The 13,108-nt window shown below is 38.2% G+C and overlaps 1 protein-coding gene across 1 annotated transcript in view; it reads right to left on the minus strand.

The window, feature by feature from the left end:
• Nucleotides 1-451: 451 nt before the first annotated feature.
• Nucleotides 452-13,108, minus strand: part of Caap1 (caspase activity and apoptosis inhibitor 1) — a 131,266-nt gene continuing 118,609 nt past the window's right edge. The window contains exon 6 of the mRNA XM_063252066.1: nucleotides 452-1,720. Within this exon, the coding sequence (XP_063108136.1) occupies nucleotides 1,521-1,720 (200 nt within the window). The 3' untranslated portion in view covers nucleotides 452-1,520. The remainder of the gene's footprint in view (nucleotides 1,721-13,108) is intronic.

A 13,108-nucleotide genomic window follows, 5' to 3' on the forward strand; every position in this document is an offset into this window, starting at 1 on the left:
CCTCATGTCTAACCTTCCATTCAAAAAGCATTTTAGCTCCAATTTTTCTGTGATCTATTGTTTGATAAGGCACAGCGGTACAAGTTCTGCCATATCCAGTTACTGGTGTCCAACTATAGTTTTGCAGCTGTGTCCATATGTATGTGTATGCATGTATAGTATTTGATGAATTTGTTTCATTTTTTAAAAAAATAATATATCTCTTCATATCTACCTGACTACTACAGCATTTGTGAAGCACACCTACGCTTCTACAAATGGATCTTGTTACACAGAAATGGACACTTTGTACTTTAATTCTTTGTTATGGCATAATGTGGCCGACCCTATTTCCTCTGACTAGATCAGACCAAACTGAAGTTTCATAGTTTATATATTAATACTGGGTCTTAATATTCTTAATGGAGTAGTATAGCATGTTCTGTTTATAGCATTTCACATTCAATTCCTGTTCAACAAAAAATAACTTTTTAATTTTTATTTCATTGATACATTTTTAGATAAACACAGTGATAACATTCCTCAGAGGGAATTTGACCCCATACATAGTAGATTTTACTAATTTTCTTCCCATTTCCCGGGATCTGTTGCACATTTTGGTTCTTATTTACATTTTGTTCCTCAGATCTGAGAATCCCTGCGATATTTATACATGTGTTAAGTTTATCGCACTTAAGAGTATCCATTTACCTAGAAATGTCTGAAGCTTACCCTTCCTTCTGGCAGAGTAGTACTGCATGTGTAAAAAATCTTTTTTATCCATTCATTGCTGATGGGCCTTTGCGTTGTCTCCAAGACTCAGCTGTTGCCAACTGTGCTGGTATAAACTTGGGTGTGCATATGGTTGTGGTATAGTGGTTTCCATTCTTTGGGGAAGATACCAAGAAAGGGAACAGTCATGTCAAATGGAACCCATAGTTCTTGTTTTGAAGGAATCTTCACACTGACCTCCACAGGGGTGGCACGGGTCTATGCTCCACCAACAGTGGAGAAGGGCTCCTTCTCCCAGCAGCCCCACCCGCATTGGGCACTGGTTCATTTCTTGCTAACAGTCTTTTTCTGGTGTGAGATGGAATTGCAGCATTGTTTTAATTTGCTCTCTCCAATAACCAGTGATGTTGAGCATTGTTTTCATTATTTATTTGCTGTTTCTACTTCTTCATCTGAGAAGTATCTATTCATTTCAGATGACCATTTGGGGACTGGGTCTTTATGTTTGGAGGGTTTGATGTTTTTTAGTTCTTTAGATAGTCTAGATATTACTCCTACGTCTGAGGAACAGCTGGAAAAAAATTTTCTCCACACTGTGTTGTCTCTTCATCAGTTGGTGGTTTCTCCTGCAGTGCAAAGCATTTTTTCTTTTTGTAAAATCTTTTTAATAAGATGAGATCCCAGTTGTTGATTCTTGTGATATTTCCTGTGTAATTGGGACTTAGTTCATAATGTCTTTGCCTACTCCAAGGTCTTCAAGAGCCGCATCTATCCTCCCAACAGAGTTGGTGTTTCTGTTTAATTTTTAGCTATTTGGTCCATCTCAATTTTAATTTAGTGAATGGTGAAAGATATGGGTCCAGTTTTAATCTTCGGAACATGGAAAGCCAGATTTTCCAGCAAAGTGGCTCTCTTTCTTCCAGTGAAGGGTCCTTTGTCAAAGCCAAGGTGGCTGAGGGTGCCTGAAGTTGTTTCTGCATCTTCTGGTCTGTCCCGTTGATCCTCAAGTCTGTCAACAAAATAGAATTCTCATATTATGGATTTATGTTTAATTTTTGTCCACAGAACTCTGTTTTTAAAATAGCCATTTGATGAATTAGGTGTTGACCTTCATGATTTCAAGATATGAACAAATAAAATTATCTAACAGCACATGTTCTTTACCACCATTTTATGTAAGATAAAATCAGGCCCAGAGAGCTAGTGAGAGGCGGCCAAATGACCGAGTAGAAATGACAGAACTAGGAAGAAGTTTACATCCCCTCTCTCATGAGCCAATGTTCTCTCTTCTTGCTTTTATCTTGTTCCTTCTTTGGAAATCCTCAAGACTGCTTCCAAATCTAGAGTGTCTGGAGGGAATTAGCTCATTATTTCTAATCTATCTTCATTCTACTTTGTATAATTTTTTTCTTTTTCTTTCTACCTCATGATGTACAAATTAAAATGTGAAGATATTTATGACTCCACGTTGTCCAATCATACACTATGAACCACTTTATTAATTGAGAAACAATTCAAGTAAAAGAAAGAGGAAGACTAAAATGATAAATTTGCAAGCATGGAACTTTCATTTTATAATGCTGGGCAGAACATGTAGCATATTCACTCTCTATAAATTAGGAGACAAAATGTTTTTCGGTGAACAGAATATAGATGTATCTAGGATGCTTGAATGCAGGAAGGATAAATTCAATAAATCACAAAAACACAAGAAATTTCTAAAATAGTTAAAGCCTCTCGGAAGGCATAAAAGAAACTGTATTCTTATTACAATGCTTCATTGATTACCTTATGACTCTCCTGCCCCATACTTCTTTATATTATTTGACTTGTATCTTAAAAAGAATAGAAAGGAATGAGAGGATAAAAAGGAATGAAAGAAATAATCATCTTTATGTATTATTTTATTAATCCTTAAAATAACTCTAAATTTGCTATTATTATTCCTACATTGCAGGTGTGGAATTGAGTTCTGGAGAAGTTAAGCAACCTAACTAAGGCCTCCCAGCTCACACATAGGAGGGAAGCGCAGAGCAGACGCTGCTGTACTGAGATGTCTCCTCGGGGAGCGGGAAGGCAAGCAGTCCCTGCACGCTGCCCCAGGAAGGAAGTATGAATGATTATGCAGGAAGTTTGGTTTGCTTAAAGGCTCTTCAGGAAGAACGGCTAATCCCATGCACAGCAAGGAACCTCAGGGACGCAGAGGACAACTCAGCTGCTTAGGAAGACACAAAGGACTAGCTCTCCCCAAGAACAGAAGTCAGTCATCACCAGTTACTGGTCACTGTCCATAGTCTCTCTTTTGGTCCGAATCCAATAGAATGGGCTAGTGCAAAGTCAGGAGTTAGGATTGCAGTGATGTGGCTCTGGAATTAATACAAAATAAAGTCCATGGCCTTGGCAGCAGGCCACCATCACCAACCCCAAGCTGGCTCTACATTTTGCTTCCTCTTGGTTGCAACAGCAGAGATATGGACAAATCAACTGACCTGATACTGCGGGAGATGATGTCCAGGGAGAAAAGGTATTCCTCAAGGGCCAGAAGAACAGGGAGAAAGTCTGGACCTGGACAGCAGATTCAGGGACTCAAATGTTACCCTTCCAAAGTGGTTGCATGAGTGACAATCATGGAAGGCCACCACAGAGATGGTGCAGACTGGACAGAGGGCCCTGAGAAGTTTAAGCTCAGGCTGGGAAGGACACAGGGCCTCCCCTCTATAGGGGGAAACCAGGCCCACCACGTACGAGCATGAACTCGGCTGGCCTGCTTACACCCTTGCTCCACAGACCCACCGCCACCCACCAGACCCAGAGGGCCAGGGCCTCCACTTGCCAGTGTGAGCAAGGGCACACCTTGGCCTGGACATTGCCATAGTCTGAGTCTCTTTGCCTTGTGGTTTGGGTTTCTTTCCTGCTTTTTGTTTTCTTTTTCTCTTTTAACTTTTTTCATCTTGTCTTTCTTTTATTTGCTGTATTTTGCTCCCTGTTCTTTCTTCTCTTTCTTGTTTATTCTTTTCCAAGACTATTTTCCAATAATATGAATTTCCTTTTTACTCCTCAATCTGACCCCTTACCTCACTTTTCTCTCATCTTCCATTAATTAATTTTTTAAATTTCACTTTTTTCATTCACTGGTTTCACAATCCTTCTGCCTGTACTGGTACAATTATGAATCTATATGAATCTTTGGGTAGCTAACTATGTTAATATTATATATCATTGTATGTGAGGTAAAGTTGTACCATTTAGTAGATATTTACTGTGGGTCAGTACTTTTTTTTTTTTTTTTTTTGTCTTTTTCGGTACCAGGGATCGAACTCACGATTGCCTGCTTGCAAAGCAGGCGTTTATGCCGCTGAGCTAAATTCCCAGCCCCTAGTACTTCTAATCTTAGGATTTATACTATAATTATAGATCTTTTTCATGGTTAAGAATGGTACATTATTGGCTCTTAGAGTTTATCAGTATCAGCTTGTCTTTGAGTCTATTGTTGTTTCTAACTTTATTACTATAGACATAGATGACATATTTTTTGCTATCAACTGCTTTTCTCAGAATACTAATCTCTGGGTTATCCTAGTGTCATTTAAAAAAAAACAAAAACATTTTAAAAAGTTTATCAATATCAGCTTGTCTTTGAGTCTACTGTTGTTGCTAGTTTTATTACTATAGACATAGATGACATACTTTTTGCTATCAACTGCTTTTCTCAAGATACTAATCTCTGGGTTACCCTAGTGTCATTAAAAAAAAAAAAAAAACTGTGTCCCACTCCCAGACAACTGGGTACTGGGCCAAATATGCTACAACCTACCTACAAAATTGCAGCAAGTCTACAAAAGACACTAATAAAAAGCAAGAGAGAAAAATAACATAGGACAAACCATGAATGACTAGCCAAAAAAAAAGAATTAGAGAGCCTACAAGGGAACCAAACAGAAACTCAAGTATGGGCAGTGGAAGTGAAGTATATGAGAGAGAGTATCAGAACTAGAAGACAGAGTCTGTTGTCAGTGAGCAAGTAATAAGAAGTAGCTTCAGAATCACAAGAAAGCATGAAAAACAGATCCAACCGCTAGTAGATGACACAAAGAAGATTAATATCCGATTAACTCGAATTAGTCAAAAATCAGAAGACAGCACAAATGGCATTTTAAAACCTATTTACCAAAATAATAACATAAAACTTTCCAAATAAGAGATAAAAAAAATCTAACAATAGATAAGAAAGACATATAGAACCCCAATAACCACAATCAGAAAAAGACTCCACAACACATCATAGTCAAAATCCTGTAAGTTCCTCAGAAGAACAGAATCCTAAAAGCTCTCAGATAAAAGCAAACATTACTTATAAAGCAAATCCCATTAGAATTACAGTAGACTTCTCAGCACAAACCTTCAAGGCCAAGACAGCTTCAAGTGAAGTCTCTCAAGCACTAAAAGAAAACAACTTCCAACCAGGACTGATATGTCCTGCAAAACCATCTTTCAAAATTAATGGGGAAATAAGATATTTTCATAATAAAAGCACCTAAAGAAATTCATAACACAGCAGCACTCCAAAAAATTCTATAGGATATTCTAGAAAAAGACAGTGAAGCCAACAATGACAAAAAGTCTGGTAGAATTAATCTATCAGGTATGAATAGAATTAATCTATGATAGAATTAATCTATCAGGTATGAATATTTAAACAAGGAAATTAGCAACAGGAAACAATGTAATGACAAGAAAAAGTCCACACCTGTATTTATAACTCTCAATATGGGTGATCTAAATTCCCCAACTAAAAGACACAGCTTGGCAGAATGAATCAAGAAACAAAACCTAATGGTATGATGTATATAAGAAATGCATATATCTCAAACAGAAATTCACAGACTAAAAATTAAAGAATAGAAGATAATACTCCATGTAACAGAACCTGAAAAAAACAGGTATAACTATCCTATTCACAGAAAAAGTGGACTTTAAGCCTAAAATAATAGTAGAAAGATTTCAATGTCCTCTACTGCACCAAAAGCCTGGGAAGATGCCACATGCCCGACCTTAAAATCATCGTGGAGGAAAGTGTAGCCAGAATGTGTCACTGAACATGACTGTGAAGGGTCTGAAGCACAGGTAGTGGAGGAGATTGGTTTTGTTTTGTTTTGTTTTGTTTTGTTTCCAAAAGTGATCCTGCAGCTAAGTGACAATGAAGAGAAGAAACCCCTGCAGATTTCCCTGCTGTCCTTATGGAGGGGGACTCTGCTTCCAAATGATAACGTCCTTCCCACCCACCTTCCTGTCCTGGTGCCAGAGAAGTCATTCCCAACCAGGACAGTGTTCTCTCTCTTAGTACTGTGCTGTACTGGACTTTGTTTCATGTTTCTGGGTTAAAAATATACATATGACTCAGTATGTATTAACTTTATTTACATCTAACCTTCTGGGGAAATTTGATTGAGTTTGCAACTATTTCAGTTCAGGACTAGAATCATGGAATGAGTTAACTTTGTGAACTGAGGTAGTCATTCATGAGCCAGAGCACTTGAGAGATTTCAGGCAGGAGTTTTGTATCCCTTCTCTAGTTTTTCCTGTGAGCATGACTTTATATAATAGCAATAGAATCATTTCCCTTCGGGGAAAGAACTCAACAACCTAGAGAGAAGAGGGAGAAATGATTTGACATCCATTAGGTGTCTGCTCTGTGCCAGCCTAGGGTCACATGTTTAACTATGCTATCTCATTAAATACACACAAAACTCTGTGAGGTGATATGGGGTATCTCATTTAGATAAGTGGCAAACTTGAAAATTTGTGAGATTAAGAACCTGAAATCTATGTCCTTCTTATTAAATAACCTTCTAAGAAACAGAAAAATTATTAAAGTGTGTAGCAACTCATTCTGTATACCTATAGACCTGAATATAAAAGAAAATGCCATTAACTTAGTATTCTTATTGTTCTGCTATATATGACTGGAAATAATTTGATAAAAAATATCTTTGTCTCTTTAAAAAATTCTGTCTAAATGCAGAAAATATTGTACCATTCCTAGTAAATTGTTTTCTTACATACTATAGTTTATCATCAGCAGATACTGTCAGAGCCTGATGCTTGAGTCATTATGCTTATGGGATTTAATTTTTAATGATGCAAAATTTATGCACAATGTAGTATCATGTCTCTCCCCAACACAAGAGTTGATAGTTAATAATTGCTCCTTACTTAGTTTGCTAACACTCTATAATATTAATTAGAATGCAACTGGAACCAGAAAAGTGACTCTCAGACAATGGCTTTTTATGAATTTTATGTTCATTTTCTTCCCATGAGTTCGATATTAAATTTTTTGGGTGTATGCATCAACTTCTTCCCTGACATACTCCTCTACAAACAAGACACAAGGTCTGGGAAAGCTTACTGGTCACCTTTATATTTCCTGCAAGGGTAAACAACTCTGGCGTTACATTAGTATAACACTAGCTACTGTAACAATAAACCACAAAATTAATGACTTAGCACAACAGAGAGAAATAAAATTCTATTTATTCACTGTTAATCCCCTAGCATTGTTCCCAGTCCACAGTGGCTTTCTTCAATGGAGTGATTTAGAGACTTTGGTTTCTTCAAATTTATGGTAGCGCCATTCTCTGGGGCTGCATGTGTGTGCAGAGTATTCAAGAGAAACACACATACTTAAGATACAGTGGGACCTCAGCTTGTGTACTTTGTTTCACAGTTTTGGAGAAGATGGCCACATTTGTGTTTGTGCGGGAAAGATGGTCATATTTGTCACCTGATGTAGAGTTTGCATATGAAATTTTGCGGAATGCTTCTGCTTGTGAATCAAATTGTTTGCAAGAAAAAGTGTTGTGAACTTAGATACCACTGAGAGTAGTAAACCTCAGTATCCATTCATGGGTGAAAGGATGAAGAAACGTGGTCCATATGTACAATGGAATATCTTTAAGCCTTTAAAAAGAATGAAATCCTATCCTTTGTTAGTGGTACCAAATCAAATTCAAAAGCAAGGATCCATTTTACCCCTATAGGGAAATGTGATTCAGTCCTCAATCCAGTTTGTTTTGCAACCATAATCATGGAGAGAACTGAGTTTGTGAGCCAAGGTATCATTGTATGCACATATGATTAAAAATACTTTTCCCACAAGAAGCTTATGAAGAATAAAATCACATTAATATGTGTCTTATATTTTCATAAATACATAAATATAACTTTAACCTTCACAATAATACTGTGAAGAAAACGTTATTTTTATATTTTGCAGCTGAGGAAACGAAGCCAAAATTAACTATTTTAACTTGCTTTAAATCACTGCATTTGTTTCTTATGCTGTAACAAATTACTACAGGCTTAAAAATTTGAAAACAAATTTATATCCTCACAGTTCTGAAGGTGAGAAGCTCAAAATTACCATCACTGGGCTGAAATCCAAGTTAGAGCAGGGCCATACTCACTTCAGAATCTAGTCTTGATCTTGTCACAAAGATATTTTTTCCAAATTCAGTAACATTTATAGGTTCCAGGGGTAAGGACATAAGTATCATTTGGGGTCCATTTCCAAGCCCACCACAATCACTGAAATGCCAAGCGACACATCTAGAACTAAAGCCAAGAATCCTGGATTTGAGGCTTCTGGTAAAGACGGCGGATACATAAGAGCAGAATACAGAGGCTCCCTGAGACAGCAACTCAGATGCCGAAATAACACAGCGTGGGGAGTTCCCAGCAGAGGGAGATGGATCCTCTCGACCCAGAAAGAAACTAAAGGGAAAAGAATCAGTCAAACATGCAGTCACGGGGCTACTATTGAGGCAGTTGAGATTCTGTGCTCTGGGGCGCCCCAACTCCCACTGCTTCAACTGGAACTGCAGTCACACTGAAGTTGGAGGTGGGTGAGCCCAACAGAGAACAGACCTGGCAAGGGACCTGCATTGACCTGTGGTGAGGTCCAGGAATAAGACCCTTCCATGGGAAAAGGGCACCAACGGGATGATGTTTTGGAATCGGCAGGACTGGCAAGAACAAGGAACAGCAGTGACTTCAGTCAGTGGTTCCCTTCCCAGACCAGATTGGTGGGGTATGCTTGGCTTGGGTCACACCCCGGGCTGAGACCAAATAAGTTGTTCCAAACCAATTCCCTGGGGGCTGGGGATTTAGCTCAGCGGCATAAGCGCCTGCCTTGCAAGCAGGCAGTCGTGAGTTCGATCCCTGGCACCGATAAAAGGGAAAAACCAATCCCCTACGCGTGGTACACACTAACACAGCAAAGGCCTCAGCAGGTTTACTGACCAGGAGAGTAGGAGCCAGCATATGCCGCCCCTGTTTGCACTTCAGTAACACAGTGGAGTGGGCAGGATCAACTAGTCAGCAAGCTTCAGAAGAACCCTAACCAGTTAGGAAAGGGACTGGGACCTACTTTATATGCCTGAATGGAAGAAACCAAAAACATGAAAAGAGGAAGCAATGAGAAAAAGTCCCCAGCCCCCAACCCTGAGAACATTGATCCAGGAGAGGTGAATACAAAGGAGATTAAGGACACCAAACATGCAATATCAGACATGGCATCAGTGGACATAAAGAGATATCTTCGGGACCTTATAGATGAGCTTAAAAGTGAAATATTTAACCAAGTAAAGCAAAATATAAGTAGATTCATAAAAGAAATGCTAAGCACCTCTCAAGAACACACAGATGGAGGAATGGAGGAGCACAAAAAAAGGAGAGAAACGTTTGGTGAAAAATATAAAGAAAACATAGAATACATGACAACTGATAGAAAAAGAGCACAACAAAAATGAGGCAGAGAAGGTTGGCTATAATCTCTAATATAGATGCCCTTGATACACTAAAAATAAAAAAAAGAGAAACACAGGCAGAGTAGATCAGGAGATAGGGTCCACTGAGATGCTCTTCATAGGAAATATAATTAACCTGAAAAAGGGTTTATTGACCAAAAATCAAAATGAGAAAACAATGCTGTATATGACAGGGAACCAGAGAGTAATAGAGGTAACTAGACCAGTACTTGTGGATAGGTTGGAAAGACAGGCTTTAACAGATAAAGGAATACAACTAGAGATCAAGTCCAGGAGGGAGAAGGTTTGGAATCCTTAGGTAAATAGCAGGTGGCCCCCCCAATCTAAAAACTGAGGGTGTTGGTGAGACCCAAAAATTCACAGTACACCCTGGGGGAGTGAAAGGGGAGGAATAGTCTTAAAAAAGATGGCAGAAGATATTGTTAGTAGTGTATCAGGATTTAAAACCCATGTTACTTGCACCACTCTGCTTAGATAGATTTTATTCTGTCCCAGTTTGTCTACTTGCATTAGATCTGAAGGCACAGACAGCTATCCCAGAAATAACAGGATATAGTATAGTAATCATCTTTAATTTTCTATTAACTTAATCTAGAGCCCTCTATAACTTGTACTGTTTTATCATGACTGATCTTAGTTAGATCTGATTTGTTTGATTGCTGTTTGGTATTGACAGATTTTTTTCAAAACTGTTATGATAGTATCAAGTCGAGAGTATAGACAACTACACTAAAGATGACAAGATTCACTGATACCCATTCCAGTTTGATTACTACCTGTTTTTGAAGTTTTACATTATCTACAAAGTTGTGTTTTTCTTAATATTGTTGTGTACTGTTATATTCAATTATACTATGTCTGATAATATAGACAATTCTATTGAAGATAACAAGAGACAACACAGTAATCATGGTAGAATTCCTTGTACAGTGATTTCATATGTCTTTTTCATTTCATGTGTTTATAAGGATATGTTTTATTTTGTCTTTTTGTTTTGTTTCTCCTTCTAATATAGAAAGGATAGAAATACATGTTAAGACTCATGCATGCATACAACCTATAAACAGTTTATAAGAACTGATCTTATAACGCATGACGAAATGAACAAATACTTTGAAGAAAAAGAGACACTACAGTACCCAGTGCTGATCCCATAGTGCCCTGATGTAAAATCCAGCAATACTATTATTCTTTACTCAGAGTGATTTTAGCCTGCTTTGGTTTGTTTAATCTCAACATAAATGAAGATATGGATAACTGCATGTATGTTTAACTGTATAGGATTGGTAGCCATATTACTAAGTTTTTGTTGGATACTTGAACAGAACTGTTTGCACTCTCACTGTTTGAATCCCTACTTTGTATGTTTCACTTTTGTATCTTGAACAACTATGTGGAAGAGGACAATATGTAATCATCAACTAGTGATTTATTATTTTTTCTTTGAAAGTATGTATTATTTTTACCCATTTTCTGTTTTGTTTAGTCTTTCTTTAAATAAAACTTTTTTTTTAAAGAACTGCTTTAACAGTTTTCTTTAAAAAAAAAAAAAAGAGAGAGAGAGAATCCTAGATTCAGAGTCTAGGACTTCACTGTTATGATTTGTGTCCTGGTGGCCCCCAAAGCCTCACACAGTGGTGGGGGTGAATGAATCTAGCATTTGTGACTGGTTCATTATCTAGTGCAGGGATTGGTAATGTGAGTGCAGCACCTGCCCAGGGGCAGGGAGCTGGCATACAACATAAGGAGGGAAGGGTTCCCTTTTTGTCCTTTTGCTCTTGTTTGCAGCTGCCTTAAACAGCTGCCCCTCAGTCATGCCACTCTGCCTTGGAGCCAGCTAAGTAGGAACTGAAACCTCCAAAACTGTAAGCTAAATAAACCTTTCCTTCCTTCATTTGGGGCCTCGAGTATTTTGTCTTAAAAATGAGAGGAAAAGTAACCAAGACACTTATTTTGTTAAATGAACTTTCCCCAGTCAAGTACCAATTCAGCTACCAAAGAGGAACTGTACAACTAGAGATGCAACTCAGTGGTATACTGCACAAATGCAAGGCTCTGGGTCCAATCTCTATTATACACACAAAAACATAACAATATACATCAATTATGGTTATTTACAAAAAAATCAGTGCTAAAATAAAAACACATACCACTTACTCCTCCCAGACATCATGCTGCCCCTCCACTCATCTGAGTCTTGTTATTTATCTATAATATTGGATCAATAATTAGAACATTAATATGAAAGTGTTAGGTTCTACACTAAAAGACCAAAGAAGCAAACTATCTTTCCTTTTTAATCCCTGCACAGAGAAGTGAAATGATTAAGAAGTGGGGAAAGGGAAGATGCAGGAAAACAGCAAAAAGTAAAAAGTTGAAATCTACATAGTCTTAACTTGACAGTGAACATTTATTCTATGCAACATGTGTCATTCATGAAAGGAATGATCACTAGGGCGATAACCAGAAGAAATAAGAAGCAAAATCTTTGTCAAGTTACCCCAGAGGAAAAGCTGCAGGTGACGCATGGCTTAAGCATGAGTGTGTATGCATACGCCTGTGCTTCCACATTCTCTGATGGAGTAAACATTGCTTTTGTAGTAACATATACACAAAGGAAAAGAAATCCAGGTGTCAAAAAATCTGCACTTCACACTTACTGTAGTTATTGTTCATTGTAGTCAAAATTTGGAGCCAACCTCAGTGTCCATTTATGGGTGAAAGGATGAAGAAATGTGGTCTTTCTGCACAATGGAATATCTTTAGCCATTAAAAGGAATGAAATCCTGTCCTCTATCACAGCATGGAAGGAATGGATGACATAATGTTAAGGCTAATAACTTAGACACAGAAAGACACATACTGTGTGTTCTTCTATATGGAAGCTAAAAATGATGATCTTAAAGAAGTAGAGAATAGACTAGTGGCTACCAGGGACAGGAGATGTAGGAGACGGAGGATGGTTGGTGCGTACATTGGTGATTATAATCACATTTTTGTGTTCATAAATCTTCAAGGAAATAACCTGAACTCTTGAAATGTCATCATCAATTCAGTGATTTCCTGAAGGGAAATCTGACTCATTTGCTGACCATATTTCAGTATTTGCCTAGAGCAAATAAATGCTACTTAGACTTAAAACAAGTAAATACCACACCACATGGGATATGGTAGCACACACCTGTAACCCCAGCACTCCAGAAGGCTGAGGCAGGAGTTAGTGCTGGACAACACCGTTTGCTCTAGCAACAAGACCCTCTCTCAAAATTAAAAAGTAGAAAAGGACTTGGGATATAGCTCAGTGCAAAGACCCTTGGGTTCAATCCCCATTACTGAAAAGTGACCCCCTCTTGGCCTCTACCCCGTGAGTACAGTGAGCAATCTTTCCAGTGCACACTGCAGCACTCCCTGAACCCTGTCACAGCCAAACAGCCCAGTGTGTTGTTGTCTGGCCCATGGGGCAAGGGCGAGTCAGCAGCTGCGCGTGCAATAGACAGACACTGGCCACGTTGTCTCTTTGGTATTGAAGTCCAGGTAAATACATTGAAATCACAACTCCGAAATCGTGT

The sequence above is a fragment of the Cavia porcellus genome, unplaced genomic scaffold, assembly GCF_034190915.1.
Source record: "Cavia porcellus strain 051 isolate PalLab524CR breed Dunkin Hartley unplaced genomic scaffold, mCavPor4.1 scaffold_1, whole genome shotgun sequence".
NCBI lineage: Eukaryota > Metazoa > Chordata > Mammalia > Rodentia > Caviidae > Cavia > Cavia porcellus.